Genomic DNA, 25,601 nt, shown 5'->3' with positions numbered 1-25,601 from the left:
GCCCCTCTTGGAACGTGTGCAGGAAATCAAGGAGCAAGAGAGGGCCCCCTTTTCAATTTTCTCTCTAATAAATTTCCTCCCCTTTTTTTCCCGAGCTCTTTCGAAAGTACAGGCAAATTAGAATTCATTGAATTCCGACATGTTCATTAAGCTCTGAAGTTCAGGCACGCTTTTCTTCGAGTGGCGCGGACAGTTGAAGTCAGCGGATGAGATGAGGGGAGACAGTGAGGCTCTGATCTCACTGCACAATGACAAAGGGATTGAAAGCGCGAGAGTAATGCTTAAATCACTTATTCAGATGTAGTCTTAGATCTGCTGGAGATCTTAGATCTTTGGTGTTCCAGGCTCAAGCCACCTGACTTGTAAATTTGTCATGAAGCTCTTGAAAAGCAGCCATTTTGTTGTGACTGATAGGTTGCTTTAATGTGAGACATTTTCATGCTCTTCCAATTGATTTTTTATACATTTTGTGGCAGCTGTGTTGTTTTACCTTCGCTTTCTGTCGGCAAATATTTCCGTCTATTGTCTGTTTAGCAGGAGTTGAATTTCGAGGGCTTTTGTCTGCGACATTGAGGCAAGAGGCAGAGTGAAATTCTCAAAGGCTGTAATTTTTTTAAAATCCAGACATTTGCTAGCACTGAGGGAGGAGGTTTAGTGAGAGCGTATACAATTGAAGAGACCTCTGGGAACAGGCAATTGAAGGGACGAACCTCACAGCACTTCGGGATATGTAAGTGGGAAAATGGGGCTCTTTGCTCTCACAGGCTTCAATCAGTTGGGTTGCTGCCCAAAAGGCTTGTTGAATAGCTAACTTTTTTTTTTAAATGAATGAGATCATGCAGCAACATGTCCGATTAAGATAAATGAGCATGTAAGTATGACATCTACTGTCTGTAATTGACTCTCGTTGGCTAGTGAGTGAATAATAATTGCCTGGGAAAGAATAATACACAGTTGAAGGCCATTGGGAATATTTGTGAAGATAAAGCTAAAACTCAATATATGTTGATGAAGAAATTTTTCATCTCATGCCCCTGATTCTTTAAACTGCACAGATGTGAATAATATTAAGTGGCTGATGCCATTTCAGGCCCGGTTTCAAAGTGGAATTTAAAACTATTTCTTTAAAAAAGGACTGTAGTGGTGATTCTTTTGTGATAATGCTGTAAAGGGTTATTTTTGTTATTACTGTTTATGCCTTCAGAGAGGGTTCGATAGGTCTCGGGAAGCCCAGAGGGCAGGAGACTGGAGACAAGGACAGCCAATCCCCCCATTTCACTCCCACCTCGCTCCATCTCCCAGCACTGTTCAACCACGCTAGGACTTGCATCTAAATAAGAGGATCTGAATACCGCTGCTTCATCCCACGAGGCTGGTAAAACAACTACAAACACACACCGACACATGAAAAGACACATTCTTGCCCACAAAATATGTTTATCAGTAATATTAATGCGCACGTTCATCGACCGTTTAGGCTGTACACACATCCATAAACTCCCTAACATAAATGCTTCTTAAACATTTCTTACAGTTATAGTTCATCCAAAAATTCTGTCATCATTTCCACACCTTTTAATTGCATACTTGCTTCTGTTGAATACAAAAGGAGACAATGCAATTACATTGAATGAGGACTGAAGCTTTCAAATTTCATAAAGGATGCAAATGCATCATAAAATTGGTCAATACAAGTTGTAAATCTGATATGTGAGCTGTAACCAGTCAGTGTGATTTGTAAACTTGTCATTTAGATTGGTTTTGTGAACTGATTGAAAATATTAAACTTAAGAATTATTCAAACAATCATACATCACTACTTCTCTCATAAACATACTAAGGAGAACAAGGGTGGTTGTTAAGATTATCTGTGAGTAACGATGTAAATTTTGGTGTGTTTCTACACAAATTTATCGTATGACTTCATAAAACATGGATTATGCCGCATGCATGACACAGAACACATATTACGATACTTCTGTGGTGTTTTTGCATCCCTTTTGAAGCTTAAATGCTACAGTCCTCAACAAAACATGGACTACAGTCTTCAAATTGTCATTGTCCTTTTTGTTACACTGAAGAAAGGAAGTCCTACAGGTTTGAAATTACATTCAAATAAGTAAATGATGACCGAATTTCCATTTTCGAGTGAACTATTCCTTTAAAGATCTGCACGACATCCTCTCACATCGCCACACACACATCAGCTTTGGCAGAAATATTCTGCAGGCTACAGATTAAATTACTGCCATGGTGAAACTATAAACAAATTAAGTGGCTGGCAAAGACTGCTATAAGGAACATCCTTTGCCAGAATCCGAATGCTGTTTTTGTCCAAAAAGATGGGGATAAAACCTTCATTCTTTTTTGTTTCAGGGAAGTTGGTGTGTGATTTTTGTGTTGGTAGGAATTGGGATTTCAGTGGGTGTTATGGCTCAGTGGGACTCAGATTATTACTTTTTTTCTGCTACATCATCCACAATCTGCACAGGTGGATCATTCCCATAATCCTGATAAGTGCAAAAGTATGGATCTACTGCTCAAGTGCACATAGCTGTTTTTTTCTGTCATAAGTTTACTTCCCACTTGTAGAATCTGTAAGACGTTTAGGATTTGTTTTAAAATAGCACTCTATATTAAGTACTGAGGCAGTGTAAACTTTTTTTAAACAGACTAATTTGTGTAAATTTTGTTATTATTTAGTCTTGTGGAATATGTGTAAATATCTCTGTATCAAATAGCTTCAAAGCTGTACTAAATAAACAAAATGCATTTTTTAAAGATACTCATTTTTCTTAAAAATTATAAAGAATCTTGCAGATTCTGCCAAGGGTATGTAAAATTATGGGGAGAACTGATAGAGGTCTGGAAAAGTCATTACGTTGAATCACGAATCTGCACTGTAAACAAAATTTTTTAACCTGACCTGACAGTTCAAATTTTCGGTCCGATCCCAATCCAAACTCAAAATTTCTCAGCAACAGCCCACTAACCTCTGACTTGAAGATGAAGTGTGAGAACATATGCGCAAAATGAACCATGTTATAATGCTTTTTTCATTGTTTACAAATTACTCAAAGTTATTATACTCAAAGTTACTGAAATGAACTTGGCATGAAACCTTGGGTGAGCTAAAAATGAAGTATTTGTACAGCGCTTTTTATGATACACATTGTATAAAAGTAGCTTTACGGAAATTCGTGATGTTGAAGTTTATACCTTAATGCCTAATTATCCACATTTAGGAGCTTAGAGGTGAGTGATAGGATAGTTTACATTTAGTGATGATATAAACAATCAAGCAGTTGATATATCACTTTATGTGAGTGTAATGTATGTATGTGGGTAAAGCTGTGTACAGTAGTTTTAAGTTGCCGTTATTCATTTGCTATGAAAAAGACCTATAATATATGTTCATATCCACTATTTTATGCGACAAATTACAGATTTATGATTAAGAACTTCAACAAATAGACGTTCTGAGTCTCATCAGATTGTGATTTTCTTAGTAGCCTGCAATTCTCATTTCAGACTTGGTTCCACTTCAGCTGTTGTGTGAAACAGCAGTTTTTAATGTCAAACTAAAGATGGAGATTATTTTCGTCTCATGAATTCATCAAAATACGCATCCAATTATTTTTCATGCTACGTTTCCCCATCAAGTATACCTTGGAACGAACAGAGCATTGAAAATGAGCTACTACCATGGACGCAGGGCCCACACTAATACAGTGACCTTTTAAGTTGACAAGTGTGGAATGTGATTGTGCGCTTATTGCAAGTGTGTATTTGTTGCAGAACGTTCTGTCCTCCGCTCTTAACTCAGGCTTGTAATAGCATGAGAGTCGGGCTCATGTCTCAGTGTGTTCTGATGCCTAACTAATCATTCAACATCCGATAAAGACGGCATTATCGGAACTGCATGACGGCCTAATGTAGCCATTTAAAGGTGAAGTATGCAGTTTCTGCGACACTAGTGGCACCTAGCGGAATTACACCCCTTTGATACACCCCTTTCTCATGTCACGCCTCCGCAACTCAAACATCACAAATACAGCTCTTAGGGGTGCTTTTGAAAGGATGTCTAACATAGGCATGGGCTTATAAGAGGATTTGATAGCCTTAGGCAAAGATATCATGGTTTCACGGTATCGCGATTACAGCTTTAAAATGTTATTTTTAAATTTACGGGTAAAAAGCAACATGTGGAATATTTGGAACTGATGTAGTAAACATGTATGTCAGGTTAAATAAATAAATAAAATACATAATTGAATTCTGAAATAAGAACAAGTAAACAAATTGCAAAGATAGCACAAATAAATACAATAGAATAAAGAGACAAATGGAAAAACATGTCTTTAAAGGGTTAGTTCACCCAAAAATGAAAATAATGTCATTAATTACTCACCCTCATGCCGTTCCACACCCGTAAGACCTTTGTTAATCTTCGGAAGATATTTTAAGATATTTTTGTTGAAATCCGATGGCTCCGTGAGGCCTTCATAGGGAGCAATGACATTTCCTTTCTCAAGATCCATTAATGTACTAAAAACATATTTAAATCAGTTCATGTGAGTACAGTGGTTCAATATTAATATTATAAAGCGACGAGAATATTTTTGGTGCGCCAAAAAAACTAAATAACGACTTATATAGTAATGGTCGATTTCAAAACACTGCTTTAGGAAGCTTCAGGGCATTATGAATCTTTTGTGTCGAATCAGTGGTTCTATATAAGTTGTTATTTTTATTTTTTTTTTTGAGGTGAAGGTGAGTAATAAATGACATTATTTTCATTTTTGGGTGAACTAACCCTTGTAGAATTCAGGTAAGAAATAATACAGAAATGAAAGTAATCAAATGTAAAAAAAACACTGGATCATTTTGATTGTCAAAATTAAATACAGATTAATGCTTACAATTAAAGTTACAAAAGTTATTCAGTCAAGAGCAGTGAGTGAGTCTTTTGTTCTTTGATAAACATGACTAACAGCAGCAGGTTTATTAAGCTGCCGTCACTTTAAGAGTTTAAGCACGGATCCAATACACTGTTGCACTGTTTTCTCTCAACTATTTACATTCTAAAACTGACTGTTTTTACCTTTACTTGGCAAGATGGGCATTTCCATTCAATAATTTTGAATGGATGGTGTCAACTCGCTTACTAACTATGCACACAGCGATTAGCTGATGGGGAAGGAGTCTCTGTCAGCGATTGAAGAATGATAGTCTTTGATAAGGTATCATGTTGCCATCATCATGTTCAAATAAAGGTTTTAAAATACAAGTGTTTGTGTGATTGTTTAAATGATTGTTTGTGATTTGGTCTTAGTGATTTAGGAGTCCTCTTGACTACTCCTAAAGTTTAGGACAGATTTAGGAGCTAGTTTAGTGCTAAAATGCTTTGTGAAATACTCTTACAGAGAAAAAAAAAAAAAATATGAGTCCTATTGTCGGTGTATCAATACTGCAGAAGATGAGTATTGGAACTGTTTCCGATATTTCAGTATCAATACAGATTGAAATATCGATATTTTTGACAACACTAATTTACGTTCAATAAAAGCTCCAGCATATTAGGAATACTTTTAGCAGTGTTGCTATGTATCATGAGTAAGCAATTGAGTAGACTAACCCTCTGTCTAGAGCAAACATGAGCGTCTCACTTATAATAAACCCATCCAATGCATCTGACATTTTTGACATGACCAGCACAACAGCACAGGCTGTCTACTGTCTAATTATTTTCATTAATTTTCTTTAATTATATTGATACACGCAATTAATTGCGATATAATTATTTGCCATATAATGTTAATAATTCCATTTAAAATGTTTAATCAATTGATAAATCTTCTTCCTTCAAGGAAAGCTGTATATAGTAAGACACGTATACCCTATGCGTGTGCATACACAGGCACTCCCAGGTTCTTTCACATTACTGGAATTACCCAAAGGGCATTGACAGGGGGGTTTTAATGAATTAAAGTGGACAGAGCTGACTCAGAGCGATCGATTGCTTGTCCCTTATGGACCTGTGTGTGTTTAGTGCCAGCAGTTTCATTCTGGCACAGAGAGCAACTGAAAGAGAGGCATGTTTGGATGTAGTGCTCTGCAGGGAGGGGAAGGCACAAAGTGTTTTTAACTGGCCAATCATTTTTGATTAATAAGGTCTCCACTGGTAGGATGTTAACAGAAGGAAAAACATATCTCTAGGACTCATGGGGAAAGAGACTTTATGATACTGTATGTCTGCATGTTTCCATCAATGGTTCATAACACATTTTCACATCTAGTGACAAACAACGCAGTTCCCAGCAGTCAAGAGTCACTGCAAAAAAAAAAAAAAAAAAAAAAAAATATATATATATATATATATATATATATATATATATATATATAAATGAGGCTATGAGGGACGGAAATACAAGGTCTAAAAGGATAGTTCACCTAAAATTGAAAATTCTATCATTTACCCATCCCAAAACTGTACAACTTTTTTTTTTCTTGACCTTTACCTTTATTTCTAAAGCCCTTTATACAATACAGATTGTTTCAAAACAGCTTCACAAAATAAACAGCAAAATAACAGAATCAGAATGATGCAAACTTCAAATATGAGGCAAATTCAAATTCTGCTGTAAAGCAGTTCTACAGAAGAAAATAGTGTCATTATTCAGGTCAGTTCACTAACTTCTATAATAGTAACATCAATTATGAAAAAGTTCAATTCAGCTTTGTAAGCAACTCTACAGAAGACAATAATGTCATTATTCGGCTCAGTGTTGATTCAGTTCGGTTCAGTGACAGTGTCAAAATTCATCAAGTATGAAAAGTCGATTCAGCTATAAATCAGCTCTTCAGAAGACAGTGTCATCATCCAGCTCAAAACTGTGGAACGTATAGGCGCCAAAACTGTTTTGTTACCAACATTCTTCAACATTTCACAGAAATGTCCAGTATTAAAACCCCCAAACATGGGTTTTCGTAGCCTTTTGGCCACTGGAAATATGTTTGAAAACGTACTGTAGGGTGAAATAACTCGTTCTATTTTTCTATTTTTTTATACAAATTGTAGTGTTTTTTCAAGCTCAACCATTCATCCCTGCTGCCAAACTTTTTATAAGCATTTTTTTTTTAATAATTAAATTAATTTAATTTAATTTATAGGAAATGTATTACAAACATGTTGTACTGAGAGACTGAGGCTTTTATGAAAAATTTATTTTCATTTATTTATTTATTTTTTAAAATTGTATGTTATATACTGTATGCAATTTAGGATTTTATTTATTGTTTATCATTTAAAAATCACAGCTAATTTTTTATTTTTTAATTTTTTTTTTTACTTACATTTTAAGACATTGAGGACTTTAATAGGGTTATAATTTTCTTTTCTCAGTTTAATAGAAAAACTAAATACAATATTACAATAAAATGCTATATATACATACATGCATACATATACATGTATATATAATTATTTCATAATAATTATTTATTAATAATTATTATTTTAAATAATTATTTAAAAAGAACAAAAATACATTATTGCAAAAAGAAAAATATATAAATCGGCATACAGTATTGCATACAATTTCTTTATTTAGTTTGACCTCCTGAGGGTTAAAGGGATAGTTCACCCAAAAATGAAAATTTGAAGTTTATCTGCTTACCCCCAGGGCATCCAAGATGTAGGTGACTTTGTTTCTTCAGTAGAACACAAATGATGATTTTTAACTCCAACCGTTGATGTCTGTCAGTCTTATAATGCGAGTCAATGGTCACACAGTTTATAAGAGTCAATAAACATGCACAGACGAATCCGGCTTGTGACGGCACATTGATGTCCTAAGACACGAAACGATCGGTTTGTGCTAGAAACCGAACAGTATTTATATCATTTTTTACCTCTAAAACACCACTATGTCCAACTGCGTTCAGCAATCGCTTGGTGATGTCTGATCGCGCTCTGACAACGGCAGTGATGTCTCGCGCATATACTTCAATGAGTGCTAGACATCACTGCCATTGTCAGAGCGCGATCAGACATCACCAAGCGATTGCTGAACGCAGTTGGACATAGTGGTGTTTTAGAGGTAAAAAATGATATAAATACTGTTCGGTTTCTAGCACAAACCGATCGTTTCGTGTCTTAGGACATCAATGTGCCGTCACAAGCCGGATTCGTCTGTGCATGTTTATTGACTCTTATAAACTGTGTGACCATTGACTCGCATTATAAGACTGACAGACATCAACGGTTGGAGTTAAAAATCATCATTTGTGTTCTACTGAAGAAACAAAGTCACCTACATCTTGGATGCCCTGGGGGTAAGCAGATAAACTTCAAATTTTCATTTTTGTGGGAACTATCCCTTTAAGCACCTCCTTTCATTGATAATTTTTGTTCAAAAAGGAAGAAAAACCCTCAAGCAAGACACTTAACCTTACATTGATCCTGGGTTTCTATAGCATGTCTGCCCCTGACCTCAGTATAGCTTCTATACAAAAGAGCAGAAGCCATTTTGTAGAACCGCAATGAATAACTAAAGGCTAAATCTGCACTACATCTATTGTGAAAATAGCCTCTGTGACCCACTGCTTTGAAAACATGATCAAATCTTGATGTAAGTCAACACTGCAGTTTGGATTGTAGAGGGGCATCAAAATGTGTCAGGAACTACTTAAAACGCTGTCAGAGAGGGCTGACATTTTATTAGCATATATATCCTACCTCTGCAAATGTCACCCCCAGTTTGTATGACTAGCCTAAAGCCTACTTAGTGTGGGATAGTGGAATATCATTAACTTTTTTTAAAGGACATTCATTACATTTGATTTTTTTTTTTTTTTTTTTCTGAGATATCTTTCTTTGGAAATGCCCTGAAGACTTAAGAACGACACAGAAACCTCATTTACTGTTTATGACAACTACTAGGTTTATTTATATCCCCTTAGTGTGTGTTTAGTGTACTTTTTTGTATTTGCTACTTTTACAAATATTTATATAGTTATTGGACGTGGTGTATATGTATGTACAAAGCCATTGTAGAACCTTTGTTTGTCATAGAGAATGATGGAGTGTTTTGAAAGTCATTAAAGTTTGTGCCTTTCAGCCCACTTTATTATTATGTTGAACACAGGGGGTTAAGGAGGATATTTGCTTTGAAAAATAATGTTTTTGAAGACAACAGGGGGAGTATTAAATGTCACAGCTTGGAACAATTTTAGTTGTCTTAAAGTGTCACAGAATTCATTTTGTATAACGCAGAAGTCTTTGACAAGGTGCAGCATACAAAATTAGACCAACTGACAGTTTCAAGGTAGACTATTGCTTCTAATTTTCCTTGCTTCTCTCCCGCTCTCACCCAACATGGCTGTGAATGTACTTTTGTCTTTGTTGGAAATGGAAAAGAAAAAAAATTTAATGTTCTGCTCCGTTTGAACGTCACACAACAGATCTTGACTGCTTAACCCCCTGTCACAGATTCTTTTTACATTACGGTTTCATCTCATTGTGCTCTGTCTTGCATTTACCCCTTTTAGTGTCATATTCCTATATTCATATCTATTTTCTTTCTGGAACACTCAATTCTCTCTTTTCACATGCACATCTCTTTAGAAGGAAAGGTGAGCTGTGAGTTACCAATTATAGAGAGTAAGTTGTGCATGTCTGTCAGATTTGTATGACTGAAGAGCTGGAGGCTCAATTTATAGGGCTGTCACACTTTCGTATACATTTATTTCCTTAGTAGACACTTTCATGCCAAAATGTCCTGTCACCATCTCAAGATGTAAAAACATAGAAGGGGCATATAATTATTTTTCACTTTCTGTCGGATGATTTTCTATATTCACCATCTCTAGTCCAGTGCTGCTGAAAACTCAGGGGCCATAAAACAGACATTTTGTAGTACAGTTATACAATTATAATTGTTTATTATATTTATTTTATACTAATGAGGAGAATAGACTTGTGTGGTATGTGGTATTACCAACATAAAAATCATTTTAAATATCTATATATATTTAAATGTTAGCTATACAGCTTAGTTGTAATGTTATTTTATTTTAGAATTTAAAAAATATTGTAAATTTAGATAAGTCATATTATGAATTATAAAGTCACATTAAGAGAAAGTCACAATTGCAAGAAATTGTTTTTGATAGGTCCTTGATAGGTCCTTAACTCAATTTGCTTGCAATCAGATCATTCTTTAAAGGGCACAGCTGATTGGTTCCTGCTGTATCAGTAGCCAATGAGCTCACTGCTCCACCTTCGAATACTTGGTTAGCATTTGATGTAGCAGTGCAATGTGCTTACAGAGACCCTCCACCTTCCCCAGCTCCACCTGTATAGATCTGTTACACGTAATTCATGTATGCTATTGTACAGCAGCAGCATGTCTTACTTGCTCACAGCAGCGTGTCATGTATAGGTGTTGGCTTTCGCACCAAATAGTTCTAGCCACTAGGATAGTTCCCCAAGAACTTATTTCTCCCCCAGGCCATGTTCCTGATTGCATTCACACCGGGAATAGGACCTTTGAAGCGTCTGACAGCGCCGTCTTTAAGCGCGGCATTTACACACGCTAAAAAACGGTGGATTGAGGATTTTGTGATCGGCGCTGTGTTTGTTGTGTGTCGTGGGTTTCATGAAAATGGAGATGGAATGTATACTCATAATTTACGCAACTGAAACAGCAAAAAGTGGGGCTAAGAGACAAAATCTATTAAAACTTTGAGTATTACATATTATCGGTACAGAGAAAAGAACACAACCCTGCAGACAACAGGTATATGCTGTTATCGCTGTTTTCCATGTTCGTGAAGTAAATATGTTTACGAAGCTTTTTAAAAAATGCCGGGTGCCGGTGTTTGACTTGCGTTTGACCAATCAACGTACACTCATGTCACTGATAGTTCCTATAGTGCTGGTTTAGACCCTACTCTGAAGTAGGAGCTAATTTAGTTCCCCCAAAAGGAGTTCCTAGAACTAAAATCATTCCTAGTTTCTGCAGTGTACTTCATCTGGGTACTGGGTCAACAGCCAATAGTTCTAGGAACTATGAAAAGGTTCCTCTGGTGTGAAAGCTCCTTTTGCATTGGCAGTAGCATGTACCGTACTTGCTCGATTCCGCCAAGACCAAACATATCAACAGCAAAACACTCAGATTTGTCATATGACAGAAATAAAGTCACCAATGTTAGATAAGAACTGTCAATTGCGACTTTTTCCTCATAATTGTAACTTCATATCTCACATTTGTGACCACTTCTGAAAAGTCACAATTATAAAAAAAAAAGTCACAAATATGAGATATGAAATCACGGAAAAGTGAGAAAAACATTTGCAGATGCTGTATAAATGGTTCAGCAGAATCAATACCGGTTGACATGTTTCAACCATCAGAAGGTACATATCGTCAACCTATCCCTGCTCTTCGTTAGCATGGTAAGAAGACATTCTTGTGATTATTTTTGTTGAGGTCCTCACATGGGACACAAAACGCTGCATGCGGCTTATAGGCCCTGCGTTGAGTTGTGCTGTGCCATCTCTTCTTCATATCTCGTTCTTTTCACTTACCACACCAATCACGATCCATGGTCGCCAATGACAAAGAGCTCAAATTTAGTTATGCTAAAGTGGCACAGGAGAAAAAGAGCAGGTTTGAAAAGGAGGTTTTGCGTAATGGAGGCTTGATTGATTGGCAGAGCCATTCTCTCATGCGCTTGAGTGACAGAGTTGCGGTCGCCATGGTGCAGGAAATGAGAGTGGAATTACAATAAAGCCCTGTCACTTCCTCGGGGACAGAGAAAACACAATCAGGCTTTTTACCTTCACATCAAACACACAACCTAACGCCGACACGCTCTGCATCCATAGCACACACACACACACATTCACGGCCTCACACAATAGCACTTGCCACAATGGGCTCCACATCAAAAATACTCTCGGCAGCCTTGCTTTTACCCGATATTATACCCCTGACTCTCTTTGCCTTTAATCTGTCACCTTACACACAACCCACAAGAGCCATTATGGAAATACAGAAAAGGGCTTCAGTGGCTCCCTCTAAAATACGTCCATGAGTGATTTGCACAAGGTTCTGCCCCACAAATCGGTCTATTAGCTGGGTAATACAGTGATACTGTAATCATGTGCACAGACACTATAATAACAAATTGTTTTCCAATAGGGAGACACAAACAGGAGAGTTTATTGCTTAATCTCTGTCCATCATAGTAGCCTAAATGTAATACATAAACTTAAACATATTTCAGCCTCTAAATCATAAGAAATATGTACTATTTTAAGAAAGAAAATGCAGTTTCTTTTTTTTAAGACTAATACAAATTTATTTTGCATTGTGAAATTTTTTTGACAGTTAAGCTTTTTCGTAATTATTGTATCTATATGTTTTACTTTGTTTTTGTTTTTTTTAAATGCATGCATAATGACTTATTAGAATCACATTACTTGAATACAGTATTTTTTTATTTAAAGGTCCCGTTTTTCGTGTTTTTTTGAAGCTTTGATTGTGTTTACAGTGTGCAATATAACATGTGTTCATGTTTCGCGTGTAAAAAAACAAAGTATTTTTCACATAATTTACTTATCTGTATACCGCTGTTTCCACTGTCATAAAAACGGGCTGATGACTTCCTTGTTCTATGAAGTCCCTCCTTCAGAAATACGTAACGAGTTCTGATTGTGCCAGCGGTTCCTGTGTTGTGATTCGACAGCAGTTTAGCGCATCTTGCCCGGAAAGGTCACGCCTCTTACCATAACGTGGAGATGCACGCGCTCAGTGTTATTGTAAACATGTCTTTAATTTTACCCTATCAATTTGAGCCGGAATCAGACCCGGTGATTGGACTGCGGGATGAAAATAACAGCGTTTCGACGACATGGCGACAAACACACTCTACAAACGCAACTCTTGTGTATTCCTGTGGGCGGAGGTTAGTCAAAAAACTGTTTTAGTGACGTCATTAAAGAAGGAAGTAGAGGGATGTAGTCCAAACTGGCCGTTCGATGTAGGCGACTTCTGTTAAATAAAATATCTCGCTTGGCATTGAACTTTGAGCTTTAAAATTTTACAGATTTTATTTATCCTCTAACAACAACATTACACACTAACTAAAGTTTGAAACATGGGATCACGAAGAACGGGACCTTTAAACCAGCATAAATAAGCACTATCATGATGTATAAATACTTTTATAGTATAAGTACTATAAATACTTCTATATATATATATATATATATATATATATATATATATATATATATATATATATATATAATGAAGAAAATTAAGCTGGTTTTTAAGACTAACAAGATTTTTTTATTATATTGTGACCACTTTTCTGTCAATTAAGCACAATTGTCCTCATTATTGTGGCATTTAGTGGTTTAACTTTTTTATTCTCATTCTGAGAAATTATTCTCATTTGATTCACATTACTTTATTAGCATAAAATAAATGTAGTTGCAATAAACATATAATATAAATTCTATATAACAGTTTTGCATTACAGTAATGAGATTTTTTTTTTCCATTATGTTAATGAGAATGGGGGAGGATATAAATGATCCTAAAGTAAGCATTTTATTTGAGCATTTTGAGCATTTACAATACACACACACACACACACACACACACACTTTTTATACTTGGTCTCTTTAACTACTACTTTATGTACTTGTGTATATAAAAAAAAATAGTAACACTTTATTTTAGTGTCATTTTTACATATGTTGCATGAGGTTACTATTGTAATAACTATAAATTATGCATAGTTACATGCAACTAACCCTAACAAAACCAAACCAAACCCTAATCCTAACCCTAATGCAAGTACATGTAGTTACTTAATATTACTCAGTACTTAAATGTATAATTACATTGTCAGAGACACCTTAAAGGTGCCCTCAAATGAAAAATTTGAATTTATCTTGGCATAGTTAAATAACAAGAGTTCAGTACATGGAAATGACATAAAGTGAGTCTCAAACTCCATTGTTTCCTCCTTCTTATATAAATCTCATTTGTTTAAAAGACCTCCGAAGAACAGGCGAATCTCAACATAACACTGACTGTTACGTAACAGTCGGGGTGTACACCCCCAATATTTGCATATGCCAGCCCACGTTTCCAACATTATGAAAGGCATTAGACAAGGGCAGCCAGTATTAATGTCTGGATGTGCACAACCAAATCATCAGACTAGGTAAGCAAGCAAGAACAATAGTGAAAAATGGCAGATGGAGCAATAATAACTGACATGATCCATGATAACATGATATTTTTAGTGATATTTGTAAACTGTCTTTCTAAATGTTTCGTTAGCATGTTGCTAATGTACTGTTAAATGTGGTTAAAGTTACCATCGGTTATTATTCACAGAGACAAGAGAGCCGTCGCTATTTTCATTTTTAAACACTTGCAGTCTGTATAATTCATAAACACAACTTCATTCTTTATAAATCTCTCCAACAGTGTAGCATTAGCCGTTAGCCACGGAGCACAGCCTCAAATTCATTCAGAATCAAATGTAAACAATATAACAGTATACAATACTCACATAATCCGACGCATGCATGACGAACACTTTGTAAAGATCCATTTTGAGGGTTACATTAGCTGTGTAAACTTTGTTAAGGCACTGTTCAAGGCAAGCGTGAGCTCTGGGCGGAAAGCACGGGATTTAAAGGGGCCGCAGCATAAAATCGGCGCGTTTATAGATGCCCCAAAATAGGCAGTTAAAAAAATTTATTAAAAAAAATCTATGGGGTATTTTGAGCTGAAACTTCACAGACACATTCAGGGGACACCTTAGACTTATATTGCATCTTTTAAAAACATAATCTAAAAAACACCTTTAAAATAAAGTGTAACCAAATATATATATATATATATATATATATATATATATATATATATATATATATATATATATATATATATATATATATATATATATATATATATATATATATATATATATATATATATGATTTTTAGGTACAATGTACTTATTGTGTTCATGTTAGATTACAAAATACTTTTGCTGCTATTGATGTGGGATGAGGTTAGGGCAGGTTTGGAGGTATGGGTAGGTTTAAGGGTGGGTTAAGGGGTAAGGGAAGGGTCAACAGTGCAATTATAGATGTCATTATAGAAATGAATTACACTTGCAATGTCATGCATGCATGTTTGTTTGTTTGTTTATATATACTTTAGCTGTAAAAACATGTACACAATAAGTGCAATGTATCAAAATATGAATTTAAATGTTAGTAGAAGACAGACAATATAAAGTGGGAACACAATTAATCTTTCACATTATGGTAATGAGAATGAGAGAAGAGAATGGGGGAGGATCTTATTGGACCTAAAGTAAGCTTCATTGTCTTTAAGCAAAATATACATTTTTAGAAATTTGTTTGCACCAATATGTTTTGTGACATTCATCCTTTTCTAAGAAAGTGTTCTTTTCAGCTGTCTCTGTTTATGCCTCTTTGCACTGATTACTCAGGAGGATTTTGCCTGCAAATGCTCGTTGTTTTTTTTGTTTTTTTTAATTGTTGCATCTCTTTTTCAGCCTCCCATAGTACCTTTGTCATTCCCAGCATGCATCAGCTGTACCCCTAAGGCATTTACCACTCTCAATTCCATTTCTTTGGTTCATTGTTAACTTTTTACTGCACCATTCATCCTCATGTGACAAACATCCTTTAATTATATGCAGGAAATGTGCATATTTAATTGAAAACATTATCTGTTTGGAGTGCGAATATAAAGTTGCATGTTTGATGCGCCATACTGCAAAAAGCTTAAGATTATGAGCTCTGGCCATGTTTTATGTCCTTTTTTATGAGCTCTGAATCTTCTGTGGGTGTTTATGACCATATGAAGGGTCTGATGTATCATCTTTAATACAATTCCGATGTGCTGCTTTCTTTCGTCAACACAGAGAACCGTTAAACCCTGTTAAACGCCTTTAAAGCTTGGCAGCTTGGGGCCCGTTACACGCAACAATAACCTCTAACTGAAAATTCATTTCTGGTGTCATTTAATAGGATGTAGCCCTTTACATCAGCTACAGTTACCAGCCTTAGGGCAGATGAAACCCAAAAACAGGCCACTTTGGGAGGTTGTGGTGAGAACTGCCCTCCTGCACTGATCAAGCAAGTCTCAGAAAACCTCAGATCATCAGCGCGATTTAAAAAAAAATCTAGTCTCAGACCAGCTTTGAAAGGTCATTTTTACCAGCGCTACGGTCAGTGGACCATCGTGCGGCTGAGTGTAGGAGGTTGGGAGGGGAGGAGTGAGTGTCGTTTGAGACCGGGGAGCTCGCATGCAGTCAGTGGCCCATGACCTGACATTTTGGATAGCCGAGGCAGGTTGGTCGAGGTGAGAAAGGAGAGGGTGTCACTAGGGGAACAGATACAAGTGTCTTTAAGGTTAAACGCTGCCTCAGCTGGGGCTACAGCAAGCTTGATGAGGTACTTTTGAAGCTGGCGGAGGCCAGGTGGCTGAACCGCCGCTGGTGGATGAGAGCCAATCTTGTTGCCTTGTGTGAGCCCCGGCTGGAAATAAGCACAGTTAGAGTTGCACAATTAATCAAAATTGCTATATGACCTTGTTTGATTTTTAGACTGAGATTTAAATAAATATATGTATGTGCTGCATGCTTCAAAGAGAATGAGTGGTACTCTGTTCTTTCTTTAATATACTTAATAATAATAATAATAATAATAATGTTGATTATTATTATTATTATCATCATCATCATCATCATCATCATCAATATTCTATTATAAAAAAAACATTTTAAATAGTAAAGTTAATAATAGTAATAAGCTATTAATAAAAAATATTAATTTTTACAATATAGTAAATTATATTATAGTAGACTATGATTGAAATGAATGTGCTGCATGCTTGAAAGTGAAGCAGTATTCTGTTATTTCTGTAATATATAATAAATTATTAATAATAATAATAATTATTATTATTATTATTATTATTGTTGTTGTTGTTATTATTATTATTTAGCTTTTATTTATAATAATATTTTAAATAAAAATAATAATTATAATAACTGCTTCTTCACTTTCAAGCATGCAGCACATTTATTTCACAGTTTATACTATAATATAATTTATTATAATTTAAGATATGTTTTTAATAATAATAATAATAATAATAAGCTATTATTTAAAACATATTTTAGTACATATGATAGTATGTACTAAAGTGAAGTATGAAGTATTATTATAGTAAAATATTATTATTGATATAGTATTGTTATTATCATTTACTATTTAAAATACTTTATATTATTATTATTATTATTATTATCATGACTAATAATAATAATAATAGTTTTACTATTATTATAGAATTGACTGTAATTTAAAATATGTTTTTATTATTAGCTAATTATTATAAATAGTAGTAGTAGTATTTACTAATACTTAAACATTAAAGGCAGAGTATGTAGAATTTTTGCCACTAGAGGCCGCTTTGAGACACTTGTTGCACACTGCAGTAAGCTAGATCGATTTTAAAATAGCTTATTAATAAATAAATAAATAAATAAATGGCTTGTGTTGATAAATGGCATACAATTAAATACAAACGTATTGTATGATGGAAAAAATGCTGTATTATACTGTTACTAAAAATAAAGCTGCATCTGATTATGCTATGTTAGCTACTTGACAAAATAGTGTAGTTTTTTTCTGAGGCATGGTAAAAGCATGGTACTCGTGGAAAATCAAGAAAACTAGATTTAAGCAATACGACTTACTGTGTTGAGCTATATAACAATAATTCATTTTCTGTCTATACAGTTGTTCCATTGTCTAACAAAATATGTAATATATTAAACCGTCTTTGGTGTTTCCATGGTTTCTACAAAATAAAATCGGAAACAGTGGGTAACACGGGTATGACGTCACTGATGGGTGACACACGGACAGTCAGACACGTCCATGTCCTGGTAAAAAAAATGCTTATTTCTCTGGATTTAAACATTCTTGGAAACATTTGAGATAATGTGTGTACATAAGTCATCAAAATATATAACATATTTCTAGTGGTTTTTGGACATTTTAATCCAAAAATCCTACATATTGTGCCTTTAACTAAAAGTATATTATTAAATAATGGTGTGAAGTGGTCCTGAGCATATTTGAGTCTGAGTCTGACACTTACTTTTAAATAAGTGTGAAGACCCTCAAAGATAACTATTGGCATCAGAGCATGGGCAAAATGTTGTCATTTTCACACATTCACAAGAGCTGCTTTTTCAATGTTTTGAATGCCTTTTTGTTTATCTAGCCTTTATTCAAGCAACAGCAATTTGAGATATCATGCAGGCCTACGGGCCTAATTGCTGAGATTTGTTTACATGAGGAAAGTGACTTAGTTTGGCTAAGTAAAAACTTACCTTATGACTTTGAATGACTTCGCATGTACAACACTTTCGAACACTAATCCTTGTTTTATATCTTATGCGTAATGCACAAGCTTAATGAATGGTTTTGAATAATTGCTGGTGAGTAAGGGGAGGTGGGAGGGAGGGCTCCAAATTACATAAGCTAATCTTACATTCCGCACTTATAATCACAGCTTGATGACAATATATGCTTGTATTATCAATCAAAGCATTTAATTAAGTTATTAAGCTCTTCAGAACACCGTGGATATCATTCTCAGTCGACTGTGTAATGGGCAGTAATGACTTTCACCTAGAGAGACCTATTAAGGCGTCCTCCTGTTTGTCGCACACATCTGCCTGAGCTCCAGATGTTAGTAGCCATAAAACACCTCCTTAAGCAGCTCACAACAAAAACACACCTCAGTGTTGGCACCTTCCATTCACTATCATCACAGTGTCCATTCGAGTACCTATTAGCGTTAGCATGTGTAGTGCGACAGCCATATCTCAAGCTGTGACGTTTCTCACTGCTAATGCACTTAGTATCAATGGCTAATTAAACCGTGAGATCGCTTTGCCAAAACATCTGTTCTGCTCTAAACAGCACCGGGTTGTCTTGAAGCGATTGTGTTAAGTGTCATTAACTGCTGATCAAATGGTTCGGCCCGGTCAATGGCTGTAAATGCTGCTGACTGCTAAGAAACACTTGTGTGGAGAATGCTAAAGCAATACAAGAAGTGGGGAATGGCAAGGCTGTGTTCACTAAGTAAATGTTTGGGAGTGAATACTGTGTTTGCTAACAGGTGTGACACTCAAATACTGTCTGTTTGAATGAAAAAGAAGTGTGTACTAATTTTACTGAATGTAATGTACGTTAGCACTTTATTTTGCATTGTCCTTGTTAAACACTTACATGTACAGTGTTGTACTTAACATTTGGGCAGTTGTAGCCTAATGGTTAGTGAGTCAGCCTTCTAACTCAAAGGTTGTGGGTTCGAGTCTCTGTACTGGCAGGAAATGTAGGTGGGGAGTTTGAATGAACAGCTCTCTCATTACCCACAACTAATTACCCTGCAAGGTGCCTAACCCCCATTCGCTCCCTGGGTGCTGCAGCAAAAATGGCTGCCAACTGCTCCGGGTGTGTGTTTACGGTGTGTGTGTTCACTACTCACTGCTGTGTGTGTGCACTTGGATTGGTGAAATGCAGAGCATGAATTCTGAGTATGGGACACTTGGCTTCACATCACTTTAATAACAATACATTATGCATAATTACATGCAACTAACCCTAAACCAAATCATGTTATAACCATGTGTGCATGTTGTTACTTAATGTTACTTAGTACTTAAATGTATAATTACATTGTAACAAGGACATCTTAAAATAAAGTGCAACTTAATGAACTTCATATATATATATATATATATATATATATATATATATATATATATATATATATATAAACCTTGCAGTTAAAATAAAATTAAGGAAATAAAATTCCACTTAAGTGTACTTAAAGAGAACTGAAGTACACTTAAGTACACTTTTAAAAAGTGCATTTAATGTCAAATTAAAAGTTTTACTTTAAAGTAAATTTTAAATCATTGTTTTAATAATATTTTGTCATGCATAATTACAAATAAATTTAAATACGACATACAAGTTTCAATCAAAATTACAAAAACAATCATTTTAGCCTACAATAAATGATCCTCTTTTGTAAGTTGCTTTAGATAAAAGCATCTGCTAAATGCATAAATGTAAATAAATGCTTGTCGGTGCATTCTGCTGTACACTTAAACCATCTTCAAAGGAGTAATTATGAAATTACATAAACCCCCGGTTTCACAGACAAGGCTTAGATTAAGCCAGGATTAGTTCAATTACGACATTTAAGTACCTTTAAGGTGTGCATCTTGAAACAAAACAATGGCACTGACATATTTTAAGATATGTCAGTGAAGTTGCTTTCAGTTAAAACAGCTCAAATATTTTAGTCTAGGATAGGCTTAAGCCTTGTCTGTGAAACCAGGGGATAAAGAGTACTTAAGTCCTACTTAAGTGTCAAAAAGCCCTATAAATTTAAACTAGAATACATTTTCATTCAGTTAACATGCAATTAAGTATCAGGAAACATTATATCCAGTTCACATTTAAGTATATTTTTTTATATTATTATTTCTTTTATTTCTATAATAGGTATTGCATTTTTCAATATAAGTCACTTTATATAGTCATATATCAATCTAAACAGGATTGAAAACCGTTTTTGCTTCCGTGTGAATGTAACAAAAAAAGTAGCAAAGCCTAATGGACCAAGAGCAGACTCTCTTAGATTTAGACATGTAAGCTGTTAACCTCCCCGGCCCATCACTAACATGCAGGACTGGTAAGTCTGTGTAAAGTTTGTACTCCTGAGTCACTGCAGCAAACTAGTTTCATGGCTGTCTTAGCTAATAAGATTTCAAGGAGAAGATTCAAACGGCATAGCACATCCTGGGTTTAATTAGTAATAAAAGGAAAAGAAATTGAAGTTATCTTCCTTGCCGGTTAAACTTGTGCTTTGAGGAAAGATAATGAGGGTAGTTAAAGATAAAGCACGCTAGCACAACGCTTGCTCTGATAAAGAAAGATTTCAAAAGATTCTGAAAGTATGACAGTTCTATATTACATAGTATAGCAGGGATATTAAAATTACATAGCTCAGGGGCCAGTTTTAAAAATGAAGGGTGACCAAGGGTCGGTGATTCAAATGACCTGGTAATTGTAATGATGCATGATTTTCATTGGGTTTTAAAATGCACAATAGCCAACAATCACAGCTATTTCTTACAGCAACCTCTTATTTTTAGGACCTCGTTTAACATATGCTCTGGTCAGTTTTTAAATTAATATGCTTCTAGTGTGTTAATGTTTTGATGTTACATGTAAATTCATGAAAATAATTTCATTATAATATGTAATTAGTTTGTAAAATCATGAATAATATTGCAACACCATTTGTGAATTAAACTGAATGTAATTTAAATGAATGACACAGCGTTTGCAGTGTAGACATGTTACAGTCATCAAACTCTCTAGAAGTGCAGTCAACTTTGTTTATTATAACAAGAGAGTTCTCTCTTTTTTTTTTATTATAACAGTATAGTTCTGATTTGTTGTGTTGCATCATTCACTTGCTGTAGAGAAGTGGCAACTGAATTTTCCCAAAGTGTCTGGATTGTAGTAAATTGCTACTGATAACCATGTGGTAGGACAGATTTTGTCCCGTGGGCCATACTTTGTGCATCCCTGCAGTATAGTTCTCTACTTTTAATAAGACAATGCCTATATAATGAATTTTTTATAGCATAACTAGGTCTCATCTACTTATAAATGAGCCTGGGAAACAAAACCACTCCTTATTCAGAAACAGAAAAAAAAGAAAGAAAAAAAAAATCGAAATGATTTTCACGACCTTTGGTTCAGGTAACAGAAAATGCCTTTCTACATACCCATACTACATACTCTAAATCAGTTCATGTGAGTACAGTGGTTCAATATTAATATTATAAAGTGACGAGAATATTTTTGGAGCGCCAAAAAAACAAAATAACAACTTATTTAGTGATGGCTGATTTCAAAATACTGCTTCATGAAGCATCGGATCATAAATGAATCAGTGTATCGAATCTGCAGTTCGGAGCGCCAAAGTCACGTGATTTCAGCCGTTGGCAGTTTGACACGCGATCTGAATGCCTTACTACATACCCATACTACGTTGTGACTCTTGTCAGCCATTTTTAACAGACTCTTATGATACAGTTCTACTCTATTTGCAGCGTTTTGGCACAGCACCACCTACTGGTCAGGAGATATAAACAAATGTTTATTTTTCCTTATAACTTCTAAAAGGTTTGTCCTGAAACCATAAAACTGCTCTATTTTGATTTAGTGCAGCATGCAGTCGGATGATACCCAATTTTGTATTAAATGTTATATTTTACGAACGCATTAGCATATTGTTACGAAACTCTGTATGCGTCATCTGCACCATGCCCTGAACTTACTCAAAAAGTTTCGAGACAACAATACCTGCACATAAAGTATAAAGAAATTTCAAATAATACTAATAGCTTTTGGATAATTTCACCTATTGTAATGAAATGAGATTCGATGAGTCATACCAAAGAACAATGGTACCAGTTATGCCATGCAGCAAACTTCTTGTCCACCATTTTGAATTCCATTGAAAGCCTACTTTGTCAAACTCCTCCTAGACTGTTGGTCAAATTATCACCAAAATCAGCTCAGATCATTGTTAAACCATGCTGGCAAAAAGTTATCAAAAGCTTTTTGATTAATCAAATCGATTATGGAATAAAGTATCAACAAATTTGATGGCATGATGCAAAGCTGATTCTGAGGCTGTACCTCTGCAATGCTTTGCCATATTGACACCAAACTTTGTGTGTTATTGTCACCTCAAACTGACACACCTCATCAATTTGGTGATTAACCATCTTTTGATCAAAAATGATAAGCAATTAAATCATATTTCTAGTGATTGTATTTATGATTTCTCAGATATTTTGTCTAAAATCATCTAAATATGTCTTTAATTACTCATTGTTGCAGTCTGATAACTCCTCATTATGCCTCTTTTGTGCTTGGCCCTGATAATTACTGCTTGCAGCTATTTTTTTTTTCACTGTATTTTTGATAAAATATGCAGCCTTAGTGAATATAAAAGACTTGTTTCAAAAAAATTAAAACAATCTTAACAACCACAAACTTTTGAACAGTAGTGTAGTTAGAGCCAGTTTTTGGATTGCATTTGCATTGGACTGCCTCTGAAAAGTCTGAAATGATCTCATCATGTGTCATCAGACTGCTGAGGGCTGTAAATGTAAGAAGAACTGTGTTTTTCAAATATTTCTTTTTCAATAGTACTAAAACAATCTTTTATTGCAACTGGAATCTTTTAGAGGAATCTGAACCAGAATATTTTAATTTCTTTCGATTCACATCCTTGCTTATCAATAATTCACACCTCCACACATCTCAGGAGCCTGTTTCTTTTGAGGACACTTACAGAGGTTTGGTGTATTTTTTCCACGTTCTCACGTCGTGGGTTGTTACGGCTTTTATGAGCCGTACCGTTGAAAATGATATGATGAAGTGTTGAGATTAGATGTATAATCCCTGTGAATGTACCAGTAGGTGCTTTATACTTTTATCTAGGACAGTCATTTACATACTGGGGAAGTGGATAGACATAGGAAGAGACAAATGGAAACGATTTCTTTTAAAGTGGGGGAAAATAGAAAAGACACAGAGCCTCAAGAGAAAGGTGAATTTAGCGGAGTGCTACAAAGGCATTCAGTTTGGGTTATGAAGACCGATAACACAGGCTCTAAGTAGGGCAGAGAGACCAAGAGTAAAGATTCAACTCACCTTTAAGTGGAACATTTTGTAAGGTACACTAAGATACGTTCACCTCAACGTCTGCAAGCAGGAAATACTTGTTCTTGCTTTATTGACTACAATTAACATGTTGACCTTCCTTCTGTGCTTGTTCTTTAATGTTTCATGGTATAGAGATGAAATGTGCAGTTCTTTTTATGTTAAAGGCTTAGTTACCCCAAAAAATAAAATTCTGTCATTTATTACTCACCCTCATGCCGTTCCTCACCCGTAAGACCTTCGTTCATCTTCAGAACACAAATTAAGATATTTTAGTTGAAATCCGATGACTCGGTGAGGCCTCCATTGGGAGCAATGACATTTCCTCTCTCAAGATCCATAAAGGTACTAAAAACATATTTAAATCAGCTCATGTGAGTACAGTGGTTCAATATTAATATTATAAAGCGACGACAATATTTTTGGAGCGCCAACAAAACAAAATAATGACTTATTTAGTGATGGCCGATTTCAAAACACTGCTTCAGGAAGCATCGGATCATAAATGAATTAGTGTATCGAATCTACAGTTCGGAGCGCCAAAGTCATGTGATTTCAGCAGTTGGCAGTTTGACACGCGATCTGAATCATGATTTGATACACTGATTAATTTGTGCTCCGATGCTTCATGAAGCAGTGTTTTGAAATACGTTTTTTTTTTTTGGCGCACCAAAAATATTCTCATCGCTTTATAATATTAAAGGTGCCCAAGAATGCTTTTTCACAAGATGTAATATAAGTCTAAGGTGTCTCCTGAATGTGTCTGTGAAGTTTCAGCTCAAAAAACCCCATAGATTTTTTTTTAATAAATTTTTTTAACTGCCTATTTTGGGGCATCATTAACAATGCACTGATTTACACTCGGCGCCGCCCCCTTAAATCGCGTGCTCCCTGCCACACGAGCTGTCGACTATATTACAGCGCATTTACAAAGTTCACACAGCTAATATAACCCTCAAATGGATCTTTACAAGATGTTCGTCATGCATGCTGTATGCATGCTTTGAATTATGTGAGTAAAGTATTTATTTGGATGTTAAAGTTTTATTCTGAGTGAATTTGAGGCTGTCCTCCATGGCTAACGGCTAATGCTACACTGTTGGAGAGATTTATAAAGAATGAAGTTGTGTTTATGCATTATACAGACTGCAAGTGTTTAAAAAATGAAAATAGCGACGGCTCTTGTCTCCGTGAATACAGTAAGAAACGATGGTAACTTTAACCTCATTTAACAGTACATTAGCAACATGCTAACGAAACATTTAGAAAGACAATTTACAAATATCAGTAAAAATATCATGCTGTCATGGATTATGTCAGTTATTATTGCTCCATCTGCCATTTTTCGCTGTTATTCTTGCTTACCTAGTCTGATGATTCGGCTGTGTGCCGCTCCAGATGTTAATACTGGCTTGTGTAATCCCTTGATCATGGGCTGGCATTATGCAAATATTGGGGGCGTACATATTAATGATTCCGACTGTTACGTAACAGTAATCTCAACTGTTATGTTGAGATTCGCCTGTTCTTCGGAGGTCGTTTAAACAAATGAGATTTATATAAGGAGGAGGAAACAATGGGGTTTGAGACTCACTGTATGTCTTTTCCATGTACTGAACTCCTGTTATTCAACTATGCCAAGGTAAATTCAATTTTTGAGTCTAGGGCACCTTTAATATTGAACCAC

At 35.2% G+C, this 25,601-nt stretch overlaps 1 protein-coding gene across 2 annotated transcripts in view; it reads left to right on the top strand.

Moving 5' to 3' along the window:
- Positions 1-25,601, top strand: part of LOC125257011 (leucine-rich repeat transmembrane neuronal protein 4) — a 109,597-nt gene that overhangs the window by 37,278 nt on the left and 46,718 nt on the right. Inside the window, exon 3 of one of the 2 annotated variants that reach the window (XM_048173428.1) lies at positions 1,205-4,397. The exons of the other annotated variant lie outside the window; for it this stretch is intronic. Coding sequence (XP_048029385.1) covers positions 1,205-1,321 — 117 coding nt within the window. The 3' untranslated portion in view covers positions 1,322-4,397. Of the gene's footprint in view, positions 1-1,204; positions 4,398-25,601 lie in introns of those variants that run through there. 2 annotated transcript variants of the gene reach the window in all.

Source organism: Megalobrama amblycephala, linkage group LG2 (genome assembly GCF_018812025.1).
Source record: "Megalobrama amblycephala isolate DHTTF-2021 linkage group LG2, ASM1881202v1, whole genome shotgun sequence".
Taxonomy (NCBI): Eukaryota; Metazoa; Chordata; class Actinopteri; order Cypriniformes; family Xenocyprididae; genus Megalobrama; species Megalobrama amblycephala.
The sequence above is the reverse complement of the archived record's forward strand: the minus strand, read 5'-3'. Positions and strand labels throughout refer to the sequence as shown.